At 49.4% G+C, this 27,446-nt stretch overlaps 6 protein-coding genes across 9 annotated transcripts; 2 read left to right on the forward strand and 4 right to left on the reverse strand.

Annotated features, from left to right (window-relative positions):
* Nucleotides 1-1,139: 1,139 nt before the first annotated feature.
* On the reverse strand, nt 1,140-7,469 carry LOC131212835 (transport and Golgi organization protein 1). 2 transcript variants are annotated; one of them, XM_058206879.1, is made up of 8 exons: nt 7,362-7,469; nt 5,488-7,068; nt 3,893-5,076; nt 3,665-3,825; nt 3,495-3,596; nt 3,217-3,416; nt 2,491-3,135; nt 1,140-1,506 (listed from the first exon to the last, which is right to left on the reverse strand). In XM_058206879.1, the coding sequence occupies exons 1-8, from the start codon at nt 7,465-7,467 to the stop codon at nt 1,421-1,423; spliced, it is 4,065 nt and encodes a 1,354-aa protein (XP_058062862.1). In that variant the 5' UTR covers nt 7,468-7,469; the 3' UTR covers nt 1,140-1,420. The 2 variants fall into 2 exon arrangements, with proteins under 2 accessions (XP_058062862.1, XP_058062861.1); XM_058206878.1 differs by having other exon boundaries at nt 2,491-3,416.
* Nucleotides 7,470-8,369: 900 nt separating this feature from the next.
* LOC131208276 (UDP-glycosyltransferase UGT5-like) lies at nt 8,370-14,023 on the forward strand. 3 transcript variants are annotated; one of them, XM_058200945.1, is made up of 5 exons: nt 8,370-8,439; nt 10,213-10,517; nt 11,263-12,058; nt 13,300-13,406; nt 13,470-14,023. In XM_058200945.1, exons 2-5 carry the CDS (start codon nt 10,242-10,244, stop codon nt 13,866-13,868), a joined length of 1,578 nt encoding a protein of 525 aa, XP_058056928.1. In that variant the 5' UTR covers nt 8,370-8,439; nt 10,213-10,241; the 3' UTR covers nt 13,869-14,023. The 3 variants fall into 3 exon arrangements, with proteins under 3 accessions (XP_058056928.1, XP_058056929.1, XP_058056930.1); XM_058200946.1 differs by lacking the exon at nt 8,370-8,439 and adding an exon at nt 9,001-9,133; XM_058200947.1 differs by lacking the exon at nt 8,370-8,439 and adding an exon at nt 9,176-9,309.
* On the reverse strand, nt 13,960-17,092 carry LOC131208275 (sterol carrier protein 2). Its single transcript, XM_058200943.1, has 4 exons — nt 16,919-17,092; nt 15,351-15,865; nt 15,066-15,282; nt 13,960-14,990 (listed from the first exon to the last, which is right to left on the reverse strand). The coding sequence occupies exons 1-4, from the start codon at nt 16,961-16,963 to the stop codon at nt 14,133-14,135; spliced, it is 1,635 nt and encodes a 544-aa protein (XP_058056926.1). The 5' UTR covers nt 16,964-17,092; the 3' UTR covers nt 13,960-14,132.
* A 464-nt stretch (nt 17,093-17,556) lies between these two features.
* On the reverse strand, nt 17,557-24,643 carry LOC131208014 (uncharacterized). The gene is made up of 8 exons (XM_058200657.1): nt 24,607-24,643; nt 23,787-24,458; nt 22,668-22,729; nt 20,919-22,601; nt 20,706-20,846; nt 20,504-20,640; nt 20,288-20,427; nt 17,557-20,221 (listed from the first exon to the last, which is right to left on the reverse strand). The coding sequence occupies exons 1-8, from the start codon at nt 24,641-24,643 to the stop codon at nt 18,156-18,158; spliced, it is 4,938 nt and encodes a 1,645-aa protein (XP_058056640.1). The 3' UTR covers nt 17,557-18,155.
* A 376-nt stretch (nt 24,644-25,019) lies between these two features.
* On the forward strand, nt 25,020-26,802 carry LOC131208277 (UDP-glucosyltransferase 2-like). The gene is made up of 3 exons (XM_058200948.1): nt 25,020-25,344; nt 25,418-26,436; nt 26,499-26,802. Exons 1-3 carry the CDS (start codon nt 25,078-25,080, stop codon nt 26,755-26,757), a joined length of 1,545 nt encoding a protein of 514 aa, XP_058056931.1. The 5' UTR covers nt 25,020-25,077; the 3' UTR covers nt 26,758-26,802.
* LOC131208278 (COX assembly mitochondrial protein homolog) lies at nt 26,734-27,407 on the reverse strand. Its single transcript, XM_058200949.1, has 2 exons — nt 27,251-27,407; nt 26,734-27,180 (listed from the first exon to the last, which is right to left on the reverse strand). The coding sequence occupies exons 1-2, from the start codon at nt 27,336-27,338 to the stop codon at nt 26,879-26,881; spliced, it is 390 nt and encodes a 129-aa protein (XP_058056932.1). The 5' UTR covers nt 27,339-27,407; the 3' UTR covers nt 26,734-26,878.
* Between the last annotated feature and the right edge of the window lie 39 nt (nt 27,408-27,446).

Genomic DNA, 27,446 nt, shown 5'->3' on the forward strand with positions numbered 1-27,446 from the left:
TTTGGGCGTTTCGCTGTTTTCAAAGATGTGTGACAAGCACTCCATTTGGGTTCGAGTGTCCACTGAGTCCTGATGCCTACTGCAAACCAATCTGTCGAATAAGAGAACTTATTTAGTTGAAGGAACATTTTTGGTCCTTGTCCTTACTTCATCGAGTTGATTTCCTCCTGCAGAATGGTGAATCTTTGATGTACGGATTCTTTTTCTGTTTTCAGTTGCTCTTCAAAATCAGCCAATTTTTGCATTGCTTTGCTCAGCGTTTCTTCGAGCTCTAATACTTTCGTAGTAATTTTAACCTTTGAATGGGTAGCCTCGAAATCCGATGCCAATGCATTACTTTTATCAGCATCTGGCGAACTGTCAATTTTGCACAGAAATGTTCCATAATCTCGTTGCTTGTTGAAATGGCTGGACATGGTCATTCTGGGCTTTAATGGATCACATGTTACGTTTACAAAAGTAGCTAGCCTTGAACTTGCCGTGTTCGAGTGAACCGGAATCATGCTGTTAACGTTGGTTGCGCCCACGCCGGCTTCCTTAAGAGTTGCACGAGTTTCGGATGAAACGATCGAATCAGGCCCCGTACTTCCGTCAAAGGGATGTTTTCTCGATGGCTCCCATCGTTTTGGTTTCTGTACCAAACTTTCTACGCTACTATTCCAACGGTCACTTGCAACACTGCGTACGCCAAGAATCGTCCTTTGTCGCACTTGTTGTGTTGGACGGCGCAGAACACTGAATGTATTGTTTCGCGACAAAGTCCTGGGGGGACGAAGGCAGCTTTCCGTTGCTGCCGATGATGGTGTAGTGGCAGTTTGTGGTGATACGGTAGATTTTCGTTTGACCTCCACACCTGATCTTCTTTTTGTCAAATTTGTGTGACTATTTAAGCTCATTGCTGAACAAAATCGATGGACCGCACGAAAACTTCCAAGTGAACTTTCACTTTCATTTATCAAAAAGTAAATGGTCACTTTGATCCTATGTTCTTGCTCCCCCAGCTCAGCTAGCAACCAGCGGCAACTAGCTAGCGAAAATTTGGTACAAGCAGAGCAAAAATTGTTCTTTCGGATTTTAATAGATAAAGAAAAGAAATAACATGTATGAGACAGACTGAATGTAATTAAATTTTTTCTATGTATTCCGGATAGCATTTTGACACTGTTTTGCACGCCGACTTGTTGAAAGGTTGGTTGCGGTGCTTTACTGTTAAGAACGGCGAATGGTCTGCAGGTTCATCACACAAATTCTGAAAGTTCTATCTATGGGTTGCGTCACGTTACGTGTTGCGTGTGCAAATGCACGTAATGTAATTAAATGAAACTTTCAATAGTAAAACAAACTATGTTTTGTTACTACAACCCATGCTATCGTGGTGTGGCGACGTTCACGATACTGCCTTCAATGTTGGGGAACTCCTTTATGTATTTGCCTTTGTTCCTCCTTTATATTTGCCCGAACTTTTGCGTGTTCCGAGCGAATCCTGTGACCCGGAACTGAAACCTCCTAGTAATCGAAGTATGTTTCGTTTAAAGTATACGTTGGAACCGACACCAGTGTGTAGGACAGAGAAGACGGAGATTTTGTGGGTCGTGGAATTAATAAATACCAAGAATACGTACCACATTCCAATAAATATGCAAAGAGAACAAAAATGCACAAAAAAGTGTAAATTAATACGATCAGAATATTCAACAAACAACGTGGTTATCCCGCAGGCGAAGGAAGCATTTTGTCTTTGTACGTTATCGTTAGGAATTGAGCAAAACTGAAAAGGGATTAAGCTTGAATGAACGATGATGCAGTGTGAATTCGCTAAAGCAAGACAATCACAGGACACAAAACGTTGGTTCAGTATCAGCATGAACTCGAAAACAGCAACTGAACAATGGATGAAATAAACGAAGCTATGCCAACAAAAAGGCTCTCGTAATCCAACACCTCCTAACAGAGAACGCTGACGACGCTTTTGACTGTTGCAGCCTAATCTAGGCGAATAGCATAAATCCACTGCTGCCTTCATAGGAAGAAAAGAGGCTTTAGAAAAAAAATCCCATTTTTGAAGTTTAAAAGACCAGCTATAAGTACCTTATTGCGTCGGTGCAACAGTCCTTGCCCCAAGCGTGCAAATCAACTTCAATAACACACAACTTGAGCTATACAGGTTAGTGAAGCAAGGCTCTTATTGCGATCTTGATGATATGCATGATCACAACGTGAGAAAGTGTAATAAAACGAAAAATGGGTGTTACAACATTGAGCAGTTAACGTTATTGTTGACCTATTGCATCCCTGCACATCTTGGCGAAACTTTGCTTGTTTCTGCTTAGTAACTTCATACTAGTTTTACGTAGCATGTGACAATTATGATATGATTAACTGTGAACAACACCACCCAATGAGCGTTTGAGATAGATTAAAAATTCCACTCTACAGAGCGCTGCTACCAAGCGTCGAATTCCTCGTCTGAGTAACGATTGCTATTGGTACCTGCATATTTTTTGTTCCTAGGATCCTGTATCGGAGGCGATGTGCGCATTCGGGTTGGCGTGAACCCTCTCGCGTAGCCTCCATTTCCACTAGCGCGTCCATCTCGATCTCGATCACGATCACGATCGCGATCACTACCCCGATCCCGATCGCGTTCCTTGAAGCTTTGGTCTCGATCACGGCCTCGATCGCGGTCACGATCATGGTCCCGATCCCACTCGCGGTCGTAGTTCGAGTGCCGCGAATGGTGCGGCGGCGACGGTGGAGGACTGAAGTCGTTTTCGGTTTCGTACGTCGACATAACCGAATAATCGTATCGACTGTCCGGCGAATATCTTCCTCGGTCGGGACTATAACGATCCCGGGCATCGATTATGCTGTTTGGTGAGTACCGATTGGGCGGTGGTGACATCAGACGCCCCAGTGGTGGGGGCCTCATTTCGCCAGGTCCGTGAGGAGGCGGCATAAACGGTGGCATGAATGGTGGCGGAGGACCAGGCATAAACGGAGGCATAAACGGAGGCGGTGGTAGCACACCCATCATTGGTGGCGGTGCGTTCGGGGACTCGACTCTTATCGGCGAGGGAGCCGTCAGTCCGAGGTCGGTTTGGGTGATGGATGCGTTTGGCAAACTTATTATACCATCTGTAAGCGACAAGAGAGAGAAAAAATCAGGTGTTAGTTTGAATGAAGTAGTCGATCCACAATCATACGCATGCGCCGTACCACTGGAAGCGGAAACATCGCCCAAGGCGGTCAGCTTACGCCTGAGAGCACTCGATTCACTGCGCGCTTCTTCCAGTCTCCGTTCCGCTTGGCGTGTGGCAAGCCAGGCATCGTGTGAGCGCGTTTCGAGTGTAGTGTACTGTGCCTTGTGAGCAGCTGCTTGTGCCTCAATTTCTGCCCGGAGCTTGTCGTTTTGCGATCTATCCGTAACATAGGAGATAACAGTGTGCTTTAGTACATCTGCGTCTTTGCGTTGACTGTACACTGCAGATACTTGCTTGAGCTGTTGCGTTTCATCCTGCATGTGACGGATTTTTTCTACCGTGCTGGTTGTTTCGCCCTGCTGTTTCATCCACATCGCTTCCTTTACGCTGAGCTCTCTGTGCGGAAGTGTGAGGCAGATAGGATTCGAAGTTCTTTGGAATGAAAAAAATCTGTTCGAACTTACTTTTGCAATTGAGTTTCCTTTTCCTTGAAGTATGACGACAGCACCTCAAGCCTCGTTTCTGCTTCTAGTTTATCCTTTTCCGCCTTTCCAAAGTCTCGCTTTAGACTGGATATTTCCTCATTCACCATTTTCATGTGATCTTCTACCAGTTGCCGCGCAATCTGTGGGAACCAAAAGCTTAATTATGATTCCATGAAAAATCCGAACAGCACTGGCTCGGTCACTAACCGTTTCGCCCTGCAGCTTGTCTTGTAAGGATGCCTTTTCATTCGTTAGTACAGTAATTTTTGCCTTCAGTTCCACTATGTCGATTAAACCAGCAGCGTTACCAACGTGGCCGTCTGACGATTTGACTTCTTTTAGGCATTGCTCCAAAGCATCACACTTCGCTTCCGATGCTGCAAGCGTCTTGCGGGTCTCGTCTGCCTTACTCTGCGTGAATTTTAGTTCTTTTGTTAACCGTTCGATCTCTGCTCCGTTTTCTTTCCGTAGTCCGTCCAACTTTTGCTGAAGTTCTGACTTTAGCTGTTCCGCTTCCACCTCCAGTTGTCCGCGACGGTTGGCCAGTTCCTTTCCCTGTCGCTCCAGCTCATCGATGCGGTCGGTGGATTTGACCGTTTGCTGCGCAATCGCAATTTGCAGTTCACTGTTTTCCCGGCTCTTCTCCGCCAGCGACGCGTTCATGGACAGTATCGTTTGCTGCTGTTCGTTCAACTGGCGCTGCAATTCCTCCACGCTGAGCGCAATCGAATCGCTACCGTTTTGATTCAAAAGTTCGGCCACCATCTTGTTCAGCTCTAGTCCCGCCTCGGCCGCATTTTCCAGCTCCTTCTCCAGCCCCGCAATCTGATCCTGCAGATCCTGTTTGGTCGCTTCGGCCGCTTCGAGGTCGGCCTTCAGTGCAATCACCATGTCGTTTGAACCGAACGAATTGTTTTCGATGCTGGTCAGCTTGTACTTTGTGTCGTGCAGTTCCGCTCGGAGCAGCGCCGTTTCCTTGTGTGCCGTCATCAGATCGCGCTCAACCATGTTTAGCTTGTATATCAGCGGCTTTTCACGTCGGTTTTTGTTTATCAAATAGTGCCCAAGGGAAAACACTAGTAGCGTGAAAGAAGTGAACGACAGCATCAGAATGAGATCGCTTAGCTTGATGGCCTCGCGTAAAAAGGCTTCCACATAATCTTCCATCGGTTCTTGTGCCTCTTGGGCGCCACTTTGTGCCGGGCTGCTGCCATCCTCGACCGGAGACTGTTTGAATGGGTCTTCGCTTGGTTCGCCCTGAACGGTTTCTTCCAGCGGCTGCATAAATCCTTCTCCGCCGTTCGAGCGCTGCACTGATTCTGCGAACGGTGGCGTATGGCGATGTTTTGGCGTATCACAGCTTGCAATTTCACTGTCACAATATCCTTTCGCTGCAAAACATGTTAAAAAGAAGACACAGTAAATAGTACGATGCTGTAGTACGCCATATCCCATCTTTCGACTGACATTAACCTCAGGTTCTAAAAATAAAATCTAGACGTACAAACCAAATGTTGCGTGCTTCATTAACTACGACACAGCAAAAAATGCAAAATGGCAAATGAGAAAAAAGGGAAAATTTAATATATTATGACCAAGTGTACGGAGCTCGCGTGCATTAGTGTTCTGAAGAATAACTTTTTTGTAATTCAAATAAAGAATTACACCACCTGGCCGTAACTTGATATAAAAAACTAAAAACAAAACAATACTATTTTAAAATACGCCATTCATATTGTCTTTAACGATTTAACGATCGATAAGTTTAATCCTTCATCTTAAAAGTTCCCTCTTTCGTTTACCTTCTTTGTTTGGTAGTTCGCCTTCGGTAGGATTGTCATTTGTAGAGTCCAGCGGGCTGCCGTGTGGTGCGGTGGTAGTTGTGGTCTCCGGTGGCGTCATCTCTCCCTGACCGGGGAAATGAAGATGTGTAGTGCCAACCGTTTCCATGGTAACGGTTTCTCTCGGGTTACTATCCCGAGAGGGTTGCTCATTGTGACTGTGATGAGGATGATTATGATGATGGTGATGATGGTGGTGGTGATGATGGCTGTTAGCGAGTAAGTTACCCAATCCACCGCTAAGGATGCGAGTGGGGTGAGTAGGCTGAGCACTTGTGACGGTTGGTTCGACTGTGGTAGGTGGCTCTACTATTTCACTACTAACTGCGGGAAGAGGCGTAGTTAGTTCCTCGCTTGCCATGTCGGCAATTTGCGCGTCACCCAGCTCGGGGGCTGTAGATGTTGAAGCAATCTCTTCTTCTGTTACTTTTGTTCCCTCGCCTTTTGAATTGTCTTCTAATGTTCGGTTTTCATTATCGGAGTCGGATGGCGCTTGGTGAACAGTTTCCTCATTCAATTGCAATGTATTTGCTTCCCGAACCTGCTCCAGTTTTAATTCTGGTGCAGTTTCAGCGGACGCATCAGTTTCATCAGAGTCAGTGGCGTTTTGTATCTGTTCCAATTCTATTCCAACCGCCTGCGGACTTTCAAGTGTGACATTACCCGGTTTCATTTCGCTCGCCTGGTTGGGAGGCTCATCTGGCGGATTTTGCCCTAAGGGCTTTATAGGTTCTGCGGACACGGAAACGACAGGGCGCGGTGTTGTTAATTCCGGGTCGGAACCGTTCTCTTTTATTTCCACCTCACCACTTTCTGGTTGATCGCTTTTTTTCTGGGACACAAACTCCGGAACGGTATCCAGTGTTGCCTGACCGTCTTTGTTATGTGCTTCATCCTTGGCGGTTTGTTTGTTTTCTTTCGCTGTGGCATCTGGTTTGTCTTTTGGTGTATCGCTTGCAGCTACTGCGGGAATTTCACCTTCGTCCTCGCCTTCGTCCTCGCCTTCGTCCTCCTCCTCGTCATTTTCTTCCTCTTCGCTCTCATCACCTTCTTCCTCTTCAAAGCCTTCATCATCCTCAGCGTTGGAAGCGTTTTCTTCGTTCGATTCCGTCACCGAAGCGTCTGCAGTCGCTCCATTGGGAATAACTTCTAAATTGGGTACCACTTTTTCCGACAAACCAGCTGCTTTGGGAACATTCGCCGCATTGCCATCGTTTATCGGTGTACTTTTGCCGGGTGGAAGTGTAACTCTTGGCACGGGCGTAACGTTATCTGCCGGAGGCGTTTGATCAACGGCGTTGGGTTTCTGGGGCGCATCATCGCTAACCTGTATTAGATCGGCGGTGCCCACTAGAATCTTTGTTTCCCGAATGAAATACTTGGCCAGAAGACCTTCTTTTCCGTCCGCTTTTCGTACCCAGTAGGACTCATCTTTTCCAACGTTCTTGGCTAAAATGTCCAGATGTTCGTTTTGTTCAACGTTAACTTTTTGGCCAGCGCCACCCCGGTAGCGAATCGTGACCTGTGCGGTTGAAATAGCAGCTGCAAAAAATGGGGGAAAAACATGAATTAAATTAGCTTTAAAGTGGAACCGTGCTGTCAGCATAGATCCAGAGCCCATCCAATGATCCAATCTTCAACTCAGAGATTAATGAATGAGAGACGATCATCGAGACCTCTCCAGACTGAGAACGAGAGAGTTGTTTTGCAACGTTTTCGGCAAACCGAAATTAAGATCTGCTTTGCATGGTGCAAATTTGGGTGGACATTGGACATCGTGAGGCATTGACGTTGGACGCAGGACTTAGCGAAATAAGCGAAGGAACGAAACGCACTCGTGCATTCTGGATCACCACATAGTTTACCACTAGTTTCGAACACTGTAAACACTAATCCCAAACAAAGAATATGTACAAAACAAATGCTAGCCGATCGTTTCATGATTTTTCCCTATGCTTAAGCCACATCACTCCATCGACAATTGCAGTTGCAGTCTTTTTCTATCATGTTCCATTGACAGCACTGTCATATTTTCGGCTTTCTGACAGATCCTACGTGGATGACGGAAGAAATTCGCCCGAGCGAAATGTGCGATCCAAGCATCGAAGCAGTGTGTCATCGCAGAGTCGTTTGATGTCGAACAATTCAAAACATTGCCTTCGTTGGCGGAGAAATGACCACTGAAATGGTACGTAACGTTTGCCATGCCGAAAGGATTCGCTAGAAGCTAACGGGGGGTGCAACAATGGTGAAATGCACTAGAAGAGTTTGAATTTTTTTATAAATTTTCAACAAACTTTGAACGTAAGTGTTGAAACTACTAACTAAACGCATTTTTCTAGTTATTTTAGTTATGAAAATAATGAATTTAAAGTCGATCTCAACTGCTGAACGAGCGAAACGTTAGAGGGTGAAAAACGTTCAATGAACGTAGAGAAAATCGTCGATTTAAGGAACTTTTCATCCAAAAACTTGGAATTCATTTTAAGATCGACTGATTAATCGAAGATTAGAAAGATCCAAAGAGAGTAACAAAGAGAAAAGCGTGAGAAAGAGAGAAAGAGAGAGAAAGAGAGCTAAGAGAGAAAGCGCAACTTAGAAAAGAGAGTGCTCTCCAAGAAATCTCACCACCGAAACAAATCGACCTTCGAGAAATGCTGTTTCATCTTCGGGTGACGCTAGTGTTCCACCAACAAAAATAAAAAAAACCACCCGACCGATCCCCCTTTCGATCGAGCCGCACATGGCCGCATGGCCGCGGATCGCAACAACCCGACCGCGGAACTAAGGGTCGGAACGCGCGCGAAGAAACCGCGAATCAGTATCGCGAAAGGTGTCGCTCGGTTTGGACGTGTGCTTTTTTTTATACAGTGTACTGGGGTGCTTCACGAACTGACCACCTCTCAGCTCGCGGTTCGTATTAGTATCTAGTCAGCAGCTAACCGATTGAAGTTTGAATTGTGTTTGCTACGGATATTCAGTGTACACGAAGCCCTGCACGATACTGTTATCGCTTATCGCCGGGGGAACGCACTGTTTCTACATTCTGATACCAACGGCCAATAAAGTAAAGATTTATCGTGGACACTATCGACGCGACAAGACGCGACCCTCAACTAACGTGAATCTAGTGGTCGATTACATAAACGAACTTTCAGCCGCTAATCACTGCGACTTTGCCATTTTTTTTTCTTTTCTTTTAATACTTTTTTGCACGTGTTTATTTTTGGACTCGTGTGCCGATACGGATCATTTGAAACTATATCTAAGTGGGCGGTGAGAAACCGTAGAAAAAACTCGGCTTCCAAATTTGAGTTGAAATGGTGTGTGGAAATTCAAACAAGAATAAGTGACTGTATTTCGCTTTTCCCCCATTTCTTGCAGTTCGGGAAAGGTGCGTGTGGCCGTGTAAAGGAAGTGAAACGGATGTGGCCTAGTGTTACGGCATGAAACAATAGCCAAGTTCGTCGAAATGAAGCTCTGGCGCAACACGCCGCGCAAGCACGCCATTCTGTTGCGCTAGTTTACTTGCGTAAAGAGTAACATAGACAAAAATTTTGCACTCTGTTGTGGCAAAAAACGGCTGTGCTACGGTTCGTGTCCATTGGTGCGTTGTTGCTCCAAACACCTTGCTATTGAGTAACATCACAATGAAACACCGAGAATCGGTTTGGAATATTTTCTTTACGCGAGCCTTACGCTGTTCTAGGGATTCCAGTTCGGGGGGCGCAGAGTAACATCTGGACAACACGATTGGGCCACCACTCAAACGATCATTTGAAGGTGGTTGAATGTGCGGAATTAAGGGTGCGAGTAGTGTGAACGAGACGAAGGAAAGGATCAATCTAAGCTCGGCGTGTTCATCGGTACCACGGTCGTTCGTTGCTTGCAATTATGCATTGCCGGCGGTGCATATGGTGGCGCATAGTACCAATTTACCGCGCGTGCGGAAGCGTGGCTCTACCATGCGCTGATTCAGTTAAGTCGCGCGCGCGCGCGCTCTCGTGTTGATGTTCGAACGTCACGAAAGGTCACGACACTCTAGGGACAGTGTCAACGGCGAACAGTGCTTAGAAGAATATAAAATGCAGTGCAAACCGCTTTTGCATCAAGTACCCGAAAAAGGGTTGGTGAGGTGGACAATGATCAATAAAAAGTGTGATCGACCGATGGACGTTTAAAAATAACCATCACAATGATCAACATTCGGAGATTTTAAGCAAGCGTGGCCGCTAGGGTTCCATCGTGGCAAATAATCCATGGTCTTACTCAACATGTTTTTACGTTGACCTTCGTTTGGTTCTGGAATGGTTCGAACAACAAAACTTGAAGCGCAGGTTCCCTTCCGTTTCAAGCCTAGGGTTTGTGCCATGATCTTTCCCAATAAGTTCTAATGTCGGCTTCCCGCATCATTAGAAATATGCGTAGACCTTTCCGCCGCTGCTTTGAAGGGACGCTGATTTATTTCAACCAAGCGCACTACCATTTTCGAAATTTTTTGTCTTCCGCACCCAACCGGTTTTCCTAACAAAAACAGGTTCCCATTTCTGCACGCTTTAGATCCGATAAAGAACCCCAAAATCTGGGGACTGGGGCTATAATGAATGCAAACCACTTACGACATCGTACCAAGAATGGATTAAAATGTTTTCAATGCTGTTTCGTTTCCCTTGCTTCCCATTCCAGGATTGATATCGATCGTCGGTTGTCCCAGGATGGCTACGTCGCGTTGGTTCGCGACACTGTTGGCAGCGCTGGTCGTAGTTTCCGGCTATCGGCCGCATACTGCCGATGCGTACAAAGTGCTCGGCTTATTCCCTCACCCCGGCCAGAGCCATTTCCATTTCTTCGAGCCAATACTGAAGGGGTTGGCCGCCGCCGGGCACGAGGTGACGGTGGTGAGCCATTTCCCCGACAAAAGCCCGCCCCCGAACTACGTGGATGTGCCGCTCGAGGGAATGACGTCGCTGTCGGATTCGGTTAGCTTTGAGGTAGGTCAACACGGGATCATCAGAACCTCAGCGCAGACATTTGGGGGGGCGTACAGATCAGGATGGATGGAACAAAAAAACAGGAGCGCGTGTCAACGATCATTAATTTTGAACCGGCTTGGTACAGAGTTTGGCGCTGTTACTAAGACGCGAAACGACCGATTGAAAAATAAAACGGATGATTAATAGCGCTATCTATTACATCTGTCAGAATGTTTCACGGTTCGTTGCGGGAACGCTGATCATAGCTGCCGCCGCCAATTGATAACGCAGTCGTTGCGAAAGCTATTTCAAATAAGCCTTCCAACAATAATCATCATAAACAGCGGTCAAATTCAAACAAGGCTTCACTACAATTATCTAGTAAAATTTATAAAACAAACAATCATTTGTGGCTGTTATCGTTTAGTGTTGTTGCCACATAATAATTGTTTCCTGACTCGATCGATCGTTTGTTTTTCCTCTACTTCTCGTTCAATCGTTCACACCGTCTTTTTGCACAATCGATCGATTGATCCACCCCGTGGGGGCCCAGTCTTATATCCGGAAAATTGCGAATTCGCCGCCCCAACGGCCATGAGACTGATTGCTGAACGTGGTGTTGTTAATCCTAGTGATCGCTCGCGATCATTGGGTCCAATTGAAGGTCTAATTGTGTGGTAATCGGCTGGTCATTGGGGAAAATGGTGGATCATCGTGTTTTAGTGTTGTGGTACAGACGAACATACTTGTTGTTATTCCGTAGCTTTTCGAGTACCGTCCCGGCTTTGGACACTTTATGGAGTTCTTTATGCTGTACACGTGGGGCAAAGAGGCTTGCGCGAACGCGCTGAATTCGAACGCCATCCGGACGATCCTGGAATCGAAGGTCCAGTACGATCTCGTGCTGGTGGAGCAATTCAACAGTGACTGTATGCTGGGGGTCGCCTATCAGCTCAACGCCCCGTACATCGGACTTAGCAGTTGCCCACTGATGCCTTGGCACTACGAACGCGTTGGCAACCCACCGATTCCGTCGTACGTTCCGGCCCTGTTCATGGGATATACCGAGCGGATGGACTTTACGCAACGGCTGGCCAACTGGATCACGGTGCAGTCGTTCAAGGCTTTGTACAGCTGGTTTAATGATGCCGCTGCCAACAAGTTGCTCCGGGAGCGTTTCGCGGAAGCTGCGGTGCCCGACGTTCGGGAGCTGGCGCAGCACACGGCCATGATGTTCGTCAATCAGCACTACTCCCTGAGCGGGCCGAAACCCCTAAGTCCGGCCGTGCTGGAGGTAGGTGGAATCCACATTCAGGACTTTAAACCGCTCGACGAGGAACTACAAAAGTTGCTGGACGGTGCGGATCACGGTGTGATCTACATCAGCTGGGGATCAATGATCCGCGCCGAAACGCTACCGCCCGCCAAACGTGACGCAATCCTGAAGGCCCTCGGAAGGTTTAAGCAGCGGATCATCTGGAAGTGGGAAAACGAGACCTTGCCCAACCAACCGTCGAACGTGTACATACGGAAGTGGCTACCGCAGCGAGAGATTCTATGTGAGTACTCTACTGTCTTGGCAAAGGCGTATGCAAATCCGTGTGCCGCGACCTTGGCTCCGGGCGAGTGTTTTTCTCGTGCAACGATAATTTGTTTTTCCGGCCCATGTCATGCTTAATGTTTGCCGTTTGCCGACAGATAAACCGATGGAACCACAATCAGTGTGGACCGCGTTGCGTGTAATTTGTTTTAATAACAACACGCCAAAAGTTGTGTACTCATCAGACTGTAATTATGACGAAATCTAGAACTTTGGCTACTCATCCGTTTACGATTGTCTTCTAGCGATAAGTGATCATGAAAAGCACCGTAAAACATCTCACGGATCCATCTTTATCAGCAGACCAGGGTAGACCCACCAATTTCAGCTGCTACCAACCCGGTATCAAATTTCAACCAATTAACAGAAAAAGTATGCCATTGGCCCCGGTTATCAGCAGCGTGGAGGTTAAACTACCCGATGCTCGACTTCATTTTGGCAGTCACGGTTGCACGGATGCTGGACGGACCGCCTGGCGACCTTGAAGAATGGTTTCCTTCCCGCGAGATGATTCGGTACAAAACGCGAACGAAAAGCAATGCCCAGCAATACGCTGAAAGGAACTATAAATAGGATGCTAACGATTCCAGCGCATGGTGTGCATTTTATCAAGGCCGGGTACCGCTATCCGATTTTGGTGGTCCGTTTATTGTTTCGCACCAACCGGGTTAGTTATTTTTTGATGCGTCACTGTTGTTTCGCACCGGAAGAATCCGCTGTTCTTGTTGATCTGAATCGATCGCAGCTACTTTAACAGTCATCGCATACACGCCACGACTTGCTATGGAGCACGTATTGGACAATCTGTTTTTAGCGGCGGTCATGTTACGGTTCAATTGATTGAAATGAAATCTAATATTTGTCTTAAATCGAGGCGCTAGTATCCAGATGACCAGCGGCCGGAAGAAAGATCTACTGTCCAAAGATACCTGCTTGATTGATTGATGGAGCTGAACCCTTCGAACTAGATTCTTCGACGCATTTGTTGTTTCATGTAAAGGAAGTCCCCAAGTAGGCGACTCTAGCGATAGACTAACGTCATTCGATATCTTTTTGGAACCGCTGGGATCGCAGCTAGTTATTCCTAACATGATCCCCCGGACAGGAGGTGTTATGTTTCAAGTTTGGCCAATTTCGGCCTGCCGCACCACTTCCGTGTCGTGGTAAAAGTTCTACTAAACTCTGTTTCGTTCCAATTAGGTCATCCCAAGGTTCGCGTCTTCATGAGCCACGGTGGACTGCTAGGATCGTCCGAGGCTGCTTACTGCGGTGTACCGGTAGTGGCCACTCCAATGTACGGTGATCAGGTACGAACGGCAACGGCAAATCAAGGCACGGCAAACGTAACATGCGAATCCCCTGTCTTACAGTACAACAATGCTGCGGCGCTGGCTCACCGCGGTATGGGTGTGGTGCTGGCCTACGAAGACATTACCGCGGAGTCGGTGTACGACGCGCTGCGAAAGATGCTGGAACCGGTGGCCATGGAAAATGCCAAACGTGTTGCATTCTCGTACCGCAACCGACCGATGAGCCCACTCCAAACGGCCGTTTGGTGGTGCGAGCATGTGGCGGCCACCAGTGGTCTGGCGTTGGCGCAATCGGCCTCCCGAGAACTGCCGTGGTACGCGTACCATCAGTTCGACGTGTACATCGTGACGTTCACTTTTCTGGTGCTGTACCACGCGTGCTGGATCTGGCTGTTCAAGCGCGTGTGCTGCCGTGGCGTGTCGGGCTTCAGTGACGAAGGGAAGACGAAAACCAGCTAATCTGGACGCCGTCAGAAAGCCATCCGTCGTCACCGTCCATCATAATTCTTTCAACTTTAATGTCTCTCTCTTTGTGTTAAGCGACGCGATTTTCATACAGTCACCATCTTTTTTGTTTTATTATGAAAAATACAGTAAAAACACAACGTACCAATCCCCAGTTTAGCAATAGTTTTGTTTTTGTGTCGAACACAACAAAGTGTAGAATGAAAACAGAAAAAAATTATAATTTCTTACAATTGTACAACATCCCAGGCCCGACTTCTACAGTTTGGCGCGCAACTCTTCGATGCGCGAGTTGGCACGTTTCTGCAGGTCCATCAGCTTCATCGCGAGTCCCATGTTGCCCTGCACCTTCACTTTGCCCTGGAAGAAGGCTTTCTGGGGGTTCAGCTTGCCCGAGATCAGATCGACCACGTCGATGTCGTTCATGATGAACGTCACGTCCGGCTTATCGGCTCCCCGGTACTTCACCGAGCCTTTGCCCGTCTTTGCGTTCACCACCCAGTACCCTTCCGCACCATCCGGCCCATTGGTGACTTTGAAACCGTAAATTCCGCGCACTCCTTCGATAAGATTATCCTTATCGTCTTGCATCGCTTCCTCCAGCACCTTCATGTAGGGTGCCACGAGGAACCCATCGGGAGTGTCTTTCAGCTTGCCGGCCGCCGTCAGACTAGGGTTGATGGGTCGCTTCGCATACGGGAACCCGTGGCGATACAGGCCAACGACAACGGCACCACCCAGCCCAATGTTGTGCTGTAGGGCAAGCTGGGCGTTTTTAACCTGTCGCTTTTCCGCTTCGCCTCGCAGCTGCCAGCACAGCTCGGAACACTGTGCCAGTCCGGTCGCACCCAGCGGGTGGCCCTTCGAGATAAGGCCACCGCTCGGATTGACCACCACCCGGCCACCGTACGTGTTGTCACCACGGTCGATGAACTCACCGGCTTTGCCCGGTTCGCAGAGACCGAGTGCCTCGTACGTGATCAGCTCGTTGGCGGAGAAGCAATCGTGCAGCTCAACCACATCGACGTCCTTTGGTTTGTAGTTCGTGTGTGCAAATACCTTGGCCACCGCGTTGCGAGTCATGTCGTAGCCAACGATCTTCATCGCGCTTCCTTCCTGTATTATTGGGACAAAACAGAAAATATTACTCATTTCCGTCAGACAGCGGCAACGCCATGATCGTGTACTTACACTAAAGGAACTGGGCACATCGGTTGACATTTCCATCGCTACAATTTCGATCGCTTGCGACTCCAGCCCGTGGCGCTTAACGAAACTTTCGGAGGCCAGAACGCAGCACGCGGAGCCATCACTCGTCGGGCAGCACTGCAGTTTGGTCAGGATTTCGTGTACGACCGGCGACTTTTGAATCTGCTCCAGCGAGTACTCGTCCTGAAACTGGGAGTAACTGGAAAGGAACAAACGGAGCGTTCACGCGTGCACTGTCGCCAAACGGACCAAAAGATGGATGCTTACGGATTGTTGGTGGAATGTTTGTGGTTTTTGTACGCAATCTTCGCAAAGTGTTCGGGTTTGGTGCCATACTTTTGCATGTGCTCAACGCCAGCATTACCGAACAACTGCGCCGAGATTGGGGCTCCGCTGATTTCGAACTTTTCGGCCATTGCCGTCACCAGTAGCTCAACCGGGTTAGTACGGTCCAGGTACTTCGACGTTAACGAGCCACGTTCCATCTTTTCGAATCCCAACGCCAGAACGCAATCGTTCGCGCCGGTCTCGATCAGTTGCTTGGCCAAAAACAGCGCCGTAGAACCGGTCGAACAGTTGTTGTTCACGTTGTAGATCGGAATCCCGGTGAATCCGATTTCGTACAGTGCCCGTTGGCCGCACGTTGAATCGCCATAGACGTAACCGACCGTCGCTTGCTGGACGTCCCCGTACTGGATGCGGGCGTCGGCCAGCGCTTTCGTGACCGCCTCTTTGGCCATTTGCGGGTAGTCAAAGTCATCTCGGCGTCCCGGTTTTTCAAACTACGATACAAAAGGAGGCGTTATAGTTTTGGGATCAATCAAAGTAAACATGGATTCAAGTACGGTTAGAGTCGCGTCAAGAGTCAAAGGCCACAGGACGATGGTTTCGAGTTGGATCAGTGGACAGTGCCGGACAAAATTCAACCCCAATTTTACATTTATTATGCGTACTTTTCTAGCCGGCAACGAGTGTTTAATGTTCTTTTTAAATTATGCCAGTCATGTTAGTCGTTGGCCCATAATCTTTACCCACACGAGATAAGTCTAAAGGTCAGCTGTTCCACTAAAGTGCGCAGTGCAAGCGCAATAATAGCGGTCCCGGGTTGACCCGATAAGATAAGAAAACCCCCCACCAACATTGAACAAGCAATCTTCTCTGGTAAGTTCTACAAAATCTTGCTCCACTTTCATGACTGGCAAAACTGACTTCTGCCGGGATCAAACGCATTTTCAAAAATAAGTACCCTTGAAATGTGTCTAAATGTGGAACCATATTGAGGCACCAAAGTTGCATATTCAAGTTTTTCCCCGCGGTGAACTTTCTCCAGAGGCATCAACGCTGCTTGTTGCTTGGCCACACGCAGAATGGTCGGGGCGCTGTTTGTTCCCCCGCCACTTGGGCATCAAAAGCAAAAGTAATGAATTGCATAACACGCAACTTATGCCCGGCTTAAGTATAGAGGGGTCTTGAAGTGCACAATGGAACCGCTTTGAATGGAGATTGGATAAAAGGGGGAAGCAAACGCAGGGAAGATGAAACCTGCTCCCTGTGAAACGTAAGTAAGCCAGTTAGTTTCGGTCAGGGTTGTGAAATAGTAGTGCTCTTTGGGGGCCGCCGCCGCCCCTACATTGAACCGTGTTTCCAAGAATCGGCGGATTTCGAAAAGGTATCCAATACTCGATCTGCATATGTCATTTTTAAGTATTCAAAGCAAAGCAGGCCAGCAAACAGGTAACGCTGATCTTAGCAACCATCGAGACGTGTGAATGCCGTAATTGCGTTCGCGATAATTGCCAACTCACGCACTCACGCTGGACTCTGAACTTTCTTACCTTTGTCATGCCAACGCCAACTACGTACACTTTTCGGACACCCATTTTGCTCGATTCCGAATTGCTCGAGTGACGAAAGAAATGCAAAAACAATTGCTACTACGGCGGCGGCTGCTCAAGCAATATCACACCGTGTGCAACCAAAGCAACAGACTAAAACGGACTGTTTCTGTTGTGCAGCTCGCTTTCGAACGATCGAAGAAAACTGGTTTTGTGTTGGGCACAACGATGCGCGTGACGTTTCGAGCAAGTGACGTTCGCGGACAAAGAAAAACACAAAACAATCGCAAGCCCCATGGTTTGTGATTCTTTGCCAGCTCCATCTGGGTGGCCTAATGGTGTTGTGTGAACCCTTTCGGAGGTTTGAAAAACGGTTTACGCTACGTCGGGATGAGGTAGATCAATCGAATGTTGATTTCCCGTGCAACGATGAATCTTTGGTATTGCAGCAATACTGTGTGTTATTGCAATCCAGGTCTTCGAGGCCGGCTGAGGCTAATGGCCATTTTTCCCTACAAGTTCCCTTTGATTGCGTTACCTCATTTTAAAAGTAGTTGTTTCAAGAAAACATTGACGTGTTTTTTGTTTTTATATTTCATATCCAGTAAGAATACTCTCTTAACTAACACTGTTGTTGAATCGCTTTTCCTACTAACATCATTGCTCCAGAGGGGCAATAAAGCCATATGTATATATTGTTAAAATCTCACACACTGGGCGTTTTACCGCGGCGGCGGAGCAAGAAATGATGTGTGCGTATAAGTTACATAAATTATAAAGCAGAATCCGCGGTAGCATATCTCATGTACTACGGATTGAAAACCGCAAAACTCTCGCCGATCCGTCCTACGAACCTATAATACAGCAATAAGAACCGCTAAACAGCAACAAACCTAAGCCTATGCATTTTAATTCCAGCGTGTTGACCATGGGTGTAGTTTTGGAGATTTACACAATTTACATGGTAAAACCGATAAATACTGCACCGTACCGTAATAATTAAAATATTAAGCATGCCAGTCGCTAGAGGATAGCCAACACAACAAAGCCCCCCAGCTGATACTGTACAAGGTTGATACTGTGTGTGTATGTGTGATTGATTGGGAACACCAATCACAGACCCAAAACGAATGGGGCAGGGCACAGCGAATCGCTTGGTTCGAGACAGCGTTCTGTTTGCTTGCAGGCCGCAAGATTACCAAACCAAACACCGGCGGAGTAATCTTCTAACAAATGATTAAATGTTCGAACCGCTTCTACTCTGGGCGGGCACTGTGCCGGACATGCTGGCCATTATCGTGCTCAACAGATCGCTCGATTTCTTGTGGCTTCTTGGCTCCTGATCAGGAGCAGCAGCAGCAACCGGAACGGAGCCACTTTTCCTGACAACGGCTCCGCAGATATTGCTAGTTTTGGCGCTACTACTAGGGCCACCGCAGCTGCTACTATGTCCGTGTGTCTTGCTCAGCGTGTTGTGAATACTTTCTTTCAACTTTGGTGTTGAGTTCTCTAAGGCATCCTCTGCTTCTCGTTGCCTGCCGGCAACCGATGGTGGTGGCGGTGGTGGCACCGGGTGTTCCGAGTGTAGCGGCGGCGGCGGTGGTGGTACTAAGCCAGGCGGTGCAGAAAGCGGTAACGGCGGTTGAGGTAAATCTGTCGGAAGCGGTGGTGGTAGGGGTGGTTGCGTTGGCGGCGGCGGTGGTGGTTCCAGCTGCAATTCAGCTTTCGGAAGCTTAGAAGGCATTCCCTCGTCGACACTGTCATCTTCGACCTTATTATTGCTGCCATCGGTGACACTGTGATCGGTGACCATCGTGGAGATGATGGTGGTCTGCGGGGCAAACAGCGACTCCTTCCCCCGATCCGTCGTCGTGTCCGAGTGGTTTCGATTTATCACAGTCTTATAATTGTTGACGCAGCCATCGCTCTCGTGCGGTTGCCCGAGGCGTTCCTCCTTTGTTTCTGTGTCTTCCTTTGCCATGGCACCGGCAGACCGGGATGTGGCATCGCTTGGATCACTACTGTCTCCTCCAAGACCGGCTGGTGGCACCATGGGCAACGGTTCCTCCGAAGGTTGCAATTCTTTCTCGCGCGTCACACTCGAGGTAGACTCTCGGCGGCTGCTACTAGCACTGCCACTGTGCGAAGATGATGTTGAGTGCGACGCAGATTTCTGGCTACGGGTACCTTCTTCGTCCGGTGCACCCACCGTTCCGTGACGATGCCTGTGTGCGGAGGACGATGACGACGAAGCAGATGCCGATTTTCGACTGGACGACGATGACTGATGCTTACTGCTGCTGCTACTGCGCCTGTCTTTGTCTCGTCCTCGATCGCGATCGCGAGCTCGGTATCTGTCGTGATCACGGTCCTTTTTGTCACGATCTTTCCGGTCCCTATCGCGATTTCGATCCCGGTCTCGATTGCGGTCACGATCGTCACTGTTCGAGTGACGTGCTTTGGAATTGCCTTTTGTCGAACTCGCGCTGCCTCCGGTTCGATCCGAATGATGCCCTTTGTCGGATGAAGAGGAGGAGCTCACGTTTTTCGAAACGCTTTTACCGACCCCGGAGGCCCCGGTGGCTGCTGTCGGGGACGGTTGTTGACCACCACCAGCGGGGGAAGTTTTGTCATCACGAATCAATTTTCGCATATCAATTTTGGCCTCTTGTGCCGAGTGCTTTTCCACCGGCGAATCTCGGACGGAAGATTCGCATTTGTCTCCCGCCTTATCGTCGATCACCGACGCCGAGGATCGCGAGTTGGGCGACGAAAATGGTGCCGCCGCCAACGGTGGTGGTGTGTCCTTCTTGGCCGATTCTGGCTTCAGCTTTGGCCGACCATCGTGCGTGCGCTTGATTGGGGTGTGCTTTTTTTCGTCGGCCGCCGATATCGGATGCGGCAGGATCGTTTGCTTTTCTTTGTAGTGTGGCGGATCCACCTCGTACCCGTGCGCGATTTCCTGCACAATGTCCTGATCGGGGTAGTACTGTTTCAGTCGCAGGTGCCACGCTATGCTCGTTACGGCCGTCACCGTGCGGAACTGGTGGATGATGTTGCGGGGCAGAAAGTAGATATCGTTATCGTAAAGCGATATCCGCGAGTAACGGATTCCTTCGCGCCTCAGCTGGTTCAGCTTGGCATCTTCCACCCACTGGACACACTGCGATATAGGTGGCTCGTGCAGGTCAAGCTGTAGCTTCTCCACCAGATGTGGGAAGCAGTGAGCATCGAAAGCGACCACATCTTTGGTGATCCGGTTCAGCTCATCTGTAATGTTGCACCGCACCGCTTTCAAAACACCTGTGCCAAATGGACGATGGAAAATTTTAGCCAGATTGAAAATGTACGTCACACACGCAGACTTACCCACTGCCGCCGTCGTCATTCGATCGTGCCCGTGACCCACGTGATCCGCGTGAGCCTTTGTCCGATCTTCAATCATCGTTTCTCGTGCCTCCGACAACCGCGGCAGGTACTGCAAGTTTCTGAGCTCATTTATCCGAGTCCTTGGTGGAACAGAAAGAAGCAGAAATCGATCGATTTAGCACCCGCAGGCCGTATGCCCCCGTACCTGACACGTACCTTTGGCGCTTCAACGGCGTTTTGTTGATTTCCGCAGTCGGCACGAGCTGCTCGCCCGGCCGAATCCACAAAATTGGACCGTCGTTTGATAGTCGCGGATCCATTTGGACTATGGACAGTTCGCCCCACGGCATGGCCTAAAGCAAAGCGGAATATCACTCGTTTAAACCCTGTGCGTCTTAGTTGTTTAGGACAATCTCACCTTATTGAGGAACGGGTTGTCCTCCAGTCGCTTCAAGAGATCGGGAAAATATCCGCCCACTTCTTCGTGCACTTTTCCCACCAGACTGATCTGATGCAAAGGCCCATACCTTACGGTACCTTGAGAATAGTTTTTCACCACCTAAAATGTCGGTCACGGTCGGTTAGTAACTCGCCGAATGCCGTTATCGTATCTTCCGCGCGGTTGCATTACCTGTTCATTGTACTGACTCATGGTGCACGTTTCAATGTCCGAGTTGCGTCCCAGCACACCGGCCTTGACCGTCAGGTTCGCGTAGTTCTCCGCCATGTGCTCGAGCAGATCGGGCAGATAGGCCGCAGCGTCATGCACGATCCCCATGACGTGATGGGCGAATCCATCCTTATCTTCGGCGAACACAACTTGAAAAAATTCTTGCACCAGCTCTTCCATTTCCGTTTCCGATAGGATCGCGATCTCGTCCTGGTACATGTGCACCACCGAAGCGCCGCCGTTTGGGTGCACTTCGATCCGCATAAAGCGTCCATACTTTAGCCCTTCCAGTAATTTCGTTCGCAAACCGCAGTTGGCATTGCGATTGATCGATCCAATGCGGGACACCGAATCGGTTGCAGCAGACTGCGGTGCAGTGGTTGGCCCAGCAACACTACTACCGCCGCCTCGGCGACATTGAATGCCAATGTTGGCACGTTTGATTTTAGACCGCTTGTAGCACCGTGAGCATTCGCGGCCACCACTACTGCTGCTCTTCTGGCCACTGCTGTTCGAAGACATTAAATTTGAAGCACCACTACTGACAGCCGGTTTGTGCTCAGCCTGCTTCGGTGGATTTGGTTCATAATGTTTCACCTTCCCCGGCGCAGCACCCTCCGATGGCGGGTGTTCCTTGAGTGCAGTACCTGGGACGGCCGCCGTTTTGAATGGAACTTCGCTGATCCCAACAGCAGCGGCAGCCAACGGTAAGGCGCCAGCGTCGTTCGCTGGGTGCTGATGTGTCTTTTCCTTCTTCGTGAGCAGGGTTGCTTTGTCGTCGCTGTTTTTCGGCGATTCTATTTTGATCAATATATTAGAACTCGTCTTACTCGCTAGTGGGTTGCAGTTGGATGCAGTTGTACTGTGGTTGTTGTTGCTGTTGTTGCTAGTCACATTATTGGCTGTACTGTTTGCAAGGCATATAAGGCTACCGCCATTGGCGCTACTGTCGGTGGCGCTCTCTGGAACGATGATCTGGCTCGGGATGCCGCCATTCAGTGGAGCATACTGCCCCATTTCGTCACCGCCGATCCCGGATGTCACTGCTGCTGCTGCTGTTGCTGTGTCGCCGGCAAAGTTTAGCACCCTCGTCACGTCTTCGCGCGTTTTTTCCACTTTTATCAGCTTGCTCTTGGCCGGCAGATACTCTTTTTTGATAAACACGTCCTGTTTCTTCATCTGTGTCTGCTCGTTTTTGCTGCGCTCCAGGTTCAGGAGCAAATTGATGGGCGATATCGGTGTGCCGGCCGCGGCTGCAACCACGGCGGCAGCCGCTGCAGCTGCGGCTGCTGATGGGGAACCGCCGGCTTTCAGGATGGCGGTCGCTACCGGTGGGACACAGGAAGTCGTTTCGATCGACAGTTCCCGTTTCACGGCCTGCTGGGCTGCGGCAAATTCGGCCAGTTGATGTTGGTGATGATTTTCTTTACTTTGTACTACGGACACTGTTGATGCGGCGGAACCATTGGTGGCCATCGTTACGGTGCCATTCGTTACAGCAGCGGCGGCAACTGTTGGCGATTTGCTGACGGTGGAAAGATTGTTGCTTGAAGTGCTGCCTTCTCCTTCCTTAGCCAGTTGGTTAATCGTGCCAATTTTTGGATTTGATGATGTTTCGTCCTCCGTACGGCGTCGCTTTCGATCCTGATTGCAAATGATTGTCAAGAATGATTCAAAATTTCCCACAAAGTTCAATAACTCGTGCCTCACCTTATCGCGGTCGCGTTCTTTATCCTTACTCTTACTCTTCTTCTTGTGGCTTTTGGACAAACCTGTTCGAATGGAGAAGAAAATCGACTTTAGCGGTAACGTAATACATAATGCCGCGCGTGTTACTGTTGATCTGTGTGCGCGGAACACACAAACCGGCTGATTTTCGTCAGGTAGAGACCGACCGACCGAAGGCCACCGTGACATTGAGAAAAACAAGTAATTCATTCGAATGTTGCAACACATTTGAAGCCTATTGCGAGCTATTGATCAAACAGTCTCAACCAGGCTTGCTAGGTGTGGTTTAGTGGGCACCACTGCGAAATGCATCTGGCTCCATAGTTTACTACGCACCAGTAAAAAAAAAACAGTCCATGCCGTGCTGACGAGGAAAACGAGAGTGAGTGTACAGCGCGAAAAACACAAAGCTCCTTATCTGAAGGTCAACATCTTGGTGCGGTAATGCACGAGGTTGCACGTAGCACCCTAGACACAAAATCGACGTTTCATTTTTCCCAGAACAGAGAACAAGAACTTGAGCAGTCGTATCGAGCAGATTTTCGCCGTGCTCTTCTGAGCCGCAACACAACAGCGTGCTCTACAGATGAGATGCCGTTCAAGGTTAACAACAAACGTGTTGTTAGAAAAACACACAAAAAATGCAAACAAATTTCGTTTAAATCGCGTAAAGTTCTTTCCGCGATGCGGCATAAAAGGAGGGTAGCACGTGTACGTACATCCAACATACGCATAACATGCATGAGTTTATTCCTAGGAAACCCTGCGAAAGGGCGAAGATGGCGCACTCTTCATAAAACAAAGCAACCATAGACACATACACACATCACAGCGCTACTAATGCGCGTCATTTAATAGATGCACGGGGCAACGAAAGAAATGGGCGTCTTCAGGCGGAATATGGTACGCCCGAGCCACTCTTCGGGGGGGTTTGGTGGGAAAATCCGCGCGCGCGATGTACGTGACAGAGCCGTTGGCTGTGATGGTGGTCGTCGCAGGAGCGCACACCGCACGATCCAACGCGCCGAAATGAGATTGATAGAACCAGCCAAATGGAAAGTAAACAGTGAAAAAAACACTGCTCTTTGTGCAATTATTCACCATTATCAGAACTGTGGATGGCACCGTCGCCACCGCCGCCACCGCTGCCAATGTTGTTGTCCTTAGCTGGGGTTGAGCTTTTATCATTATTTTTAGCCACCATTTCCGCTGCTGCTGCTGCCTGCTGCTGCGGCGTTGGGTCTACGTGATTTTTCGCAGCTTGCTGGCGCTGCCCACTGCTGTCCACAACATTGGCCGTCGGCTCTACCACCACCACCGATGACGAAGTGGATGACGGCGGCGGCGATGATGATGGCTCTTTTGATGCTGTCTGTGATACTGTCGCAGTAGGCGGATCGACCGTAGCGTTGCTAGAGGATTCGTCAGCACTCGGATCGCCCCCGCTGCACGCTGCTGCATCACCAGCAGCAGCAGCAGCGGCAGAATGCACGCCTAGCCCAGCGGAGGACATTGCCTTTTGTTGTGGGCGCTGCTGTGGTGAAGTAGTTTGCGGGAAGCAGTTACTGCTGCTGCTCTTGCTACTTTTATTGTTAGTGTTATTGCTTGCATTCGCGGCACTATTGCTGCTGGCGGCCGTGTCGGTCGCTGCTGCACTTGAACGGTGCTGTTGCTGCTGATGCGTACAATATTTATCATTCGCTTTCGGCACGTCCACTGCACTCTCGGCCATTATTTCGTCACTTTGCACGGTGCACGGCGCTTCACGGCGCCCTTTTTGTCACACACATACACGCTGCAGCGCCTGGTTAGCACATTTTAAATCGCAAAACACTGGGATGTTTGACTTTTTGCATTCTTGAAATCGCGACTGTACAAAAATGGCGACGTCCGGGTGCCTAGCGGTGGTTGCTGCGTTAGCAGTCGGCTTTCGTGCACCCGTTCGTGTGGTGTGACATTTTGCGGAGACAAAATTCGTGGTATAACAGAATCTGTATAACAGTTGTTGGGCACGTTTTTGAAAAAGTAGTTACTAAGTGTGAACTAAGTATGCATTGAAAAGGATTGATCGGAAAAAACGGTAATCGATTCTAAATCTGGGAGAATTCATCCATTTGTATCCATCCAGAATCTCGGGTATTATTGCGTGCAGATTGATGGTTCGCATCGTATCAGGTTGTGTCTATTATTATTTGTTCTACTCCCTTTGCTAGAAATAAACGCCCGACGAAAGAGGGGAGGTAACATGCTGTTTCGTAATCATTCTTTTATCAACGCGCTTCGTTTAGAGATAACATTGGTTTGTATTGACGGTCGCTCAAAGGGCATGCTGTGTTGGCGGTAGTGGACGTGCATTTTGAGAATTCTAAATAGATTTTTCCATTCTTTGAAGATGAAACACCAACGTAGTTGGTTCACGCTTCTAGTAGGATTACTAGCGTTCGGGTGGCGCCCAAGCGATGCCTACAGGGTGCTGGGCCTGTTTCCCCATCCGGGGCTAAGCCACTTCAAAGTCTTCCACCCGATAATGCGAGGCCTAGCGGAAGCCGGCCATCATGTGACGGTCGTCAGCTACTTTCCGGATAACGAGCCGCTGCCCAATTATCAGGATTTCCGATTCGAGGGACAGGACATACTGACGAACGCCTTCAGCCTGCAGGTACGCCATCGCCGCCGACATCGGTTGCTTCCCCGGTGCTGCTTTCATTCCCGATCTTAACGGTCGCCCGCAGGACTTCACGGGACGCACGTTGTGGGACAATTTTAAGGAGTTTTTTGAGCTATCCGCCTGGGGTGCGCACAGTTGTAAGGCCGCGCTCAGTTCGGCCGCCATCGATGAGGTGCTTCGAATTCACCGGGCCACTCCGTACGATCTGGTGGTGATGGAAATGTTCGCCACCGACTGCCTGGCGGGCATGGCCTGGCTGATGCGCGTGCCCTTCGTAGGGCTGAGCAGCTGTGCTCTGATGCCGTGGCACTACGATCGTGTCGGTCTCCCGGACACGCCGGCCTACATTCCGTCGGAGTTCAGTAGCTTCTCGGAAGCCATGTCACTGGCGGAAAGGGCAGAGAACTGGTTGGTGACCAAACTGACGAAACTGGCTTACAGTATCATAGTTGAATCGAACGACAATCGAGCGCTGAACGAAAAGTTTCCCCACACGGCCATACCGGACGTACGCCAGATCGTACGCAACGTAAGCCTTATCTTGGTCAATCAACACTACACGCTCAGCGGTGCCCGGCCACTGGTGCCAGTGGTTGTCGAAGTTGGCGGAGTGCACATCGGGAGTCCACGGCCGTTGCCAAAGGCGCTGCAAGCATTTCTGGATAACTCACCGGACGGCGTGATAGTGGTATCGTTCGGATCAGTCTTGAAAGCAGCCACCCTGCCGGACCGTAAGCGCCAGGCCATGCTAGAAGCGTTCAAGGGCACCAACATGAAGGTGCTGTGGAAATGGGAAACGGAAATGGACGACCGGCCGGGGAATGTGTTCACCCAAAAGTGGCTCCCGCAACGGGATGTTCTGGCGCACCGGAACGTACGACTGTTTGTGTCTCACGGTGGTCTGCTGGGGGTATCGGAAGCGGTACACTGTGGCGTCCCGATCGTGGCCATGCCGATCTACGGAGATCAGTTTCTCAACACCGCCGCACTGGTCAACCGTGGCTTGGGAGTACGGATGGAGTATGCTCGGATTGACGACAACTCTTACGTTAAGCGGTGCATCGACGAAGGCTTGAATGGGGAGTAAGTACGCGTAGTAAGAGGTTCTGCGGGCCAATTAATATTCGTGCCACTTCATTGGACAGGAAACTAGTGCGAGCCCGGGCCGTTTCCAAGGCGTATCGCCATCGTCCCCAGACACCGCTAGCTCTGGCCCTTTGGTCCCTTGAGAACGTTATCGCCCACGGCGGCATGCAACTGGAGCGATCGTACGGAGCCGACCTGCCGTGGTTCGTGTATCATTCGCTGGACGTGATGGGAATTTTCGTCACCACACTCCTGGCCATCATTGTGCCATCCGTGTGGTGGTTTTGTAAAACGTGCAAAACCCAACAAATCTCTTAGTTTAATAAACTGCTTTCACCGCTGACCGCTGGAAGGGACCAACCAAATTAACTAATCGGTTTGCATTTAGTAGTTTAAACTTAACTTTATGTACCCTTCATCACCATCGGACCGTTTGGAACTAACTGGCGTTGCGGAATTTTTTCGGCACTCCCGTTTGGCGAAACTCTCGACGCTCCTCCAGATAGATTTCGGTGCACTCCCGCTTGAACTTTTCGTCGCTGTACCACCGGAGGGTGCAGGCCTTGAGCGCGTCGTTCGTCGGCTGACATTTGGCCACCATGAAAAGGCCCGCATCTTTGCAGCACGCTTCGAATGCCTTCACCTCGGTGGTGCACTTTTCCGCTTTGGCCCGTTCGCGCATAATCTTCGGAATCAGCACCTCGAGCTCAACCTTCCGGAGCCGCCGGTCGTCGGGATCGCCTGAAGGCAGAGAGCAGGATATGTTTACATAACAAACTCGGGTCCTCGATCCGGTTCGACATAGCCTTACCAAGCCCGTACGGTCCCCCTTTGTTGGATCCCAGCGGTACCGCTGGGACCTGCTGCTGCTGCTGTTCGTTGCCGTAAGCGTGAACCATGGCACGGGATTACAGGACTTTTACAGGAACCACCGAACAAACAGCACCGTGGTTCAGTTGTTTGTGAAAAGCTTTCACAGCTGAACCGATCCAAAACACCGTTGACAG

Source organism: Anopheles bellator, chromosome 2 (assembly GCF_943735745.2).
Source record: "Anopheles bellator chromosome 2, idAnoBellAS_SP24_06.2, whole genome shotgun sequence".
Classification (NCBI taxonomy): domain Eukaryota; kingdom Metazoa; phylum Arthropoda; class Insecta; order Diptera; family Culicidae; genus Anopheles; species Anopheles bellator.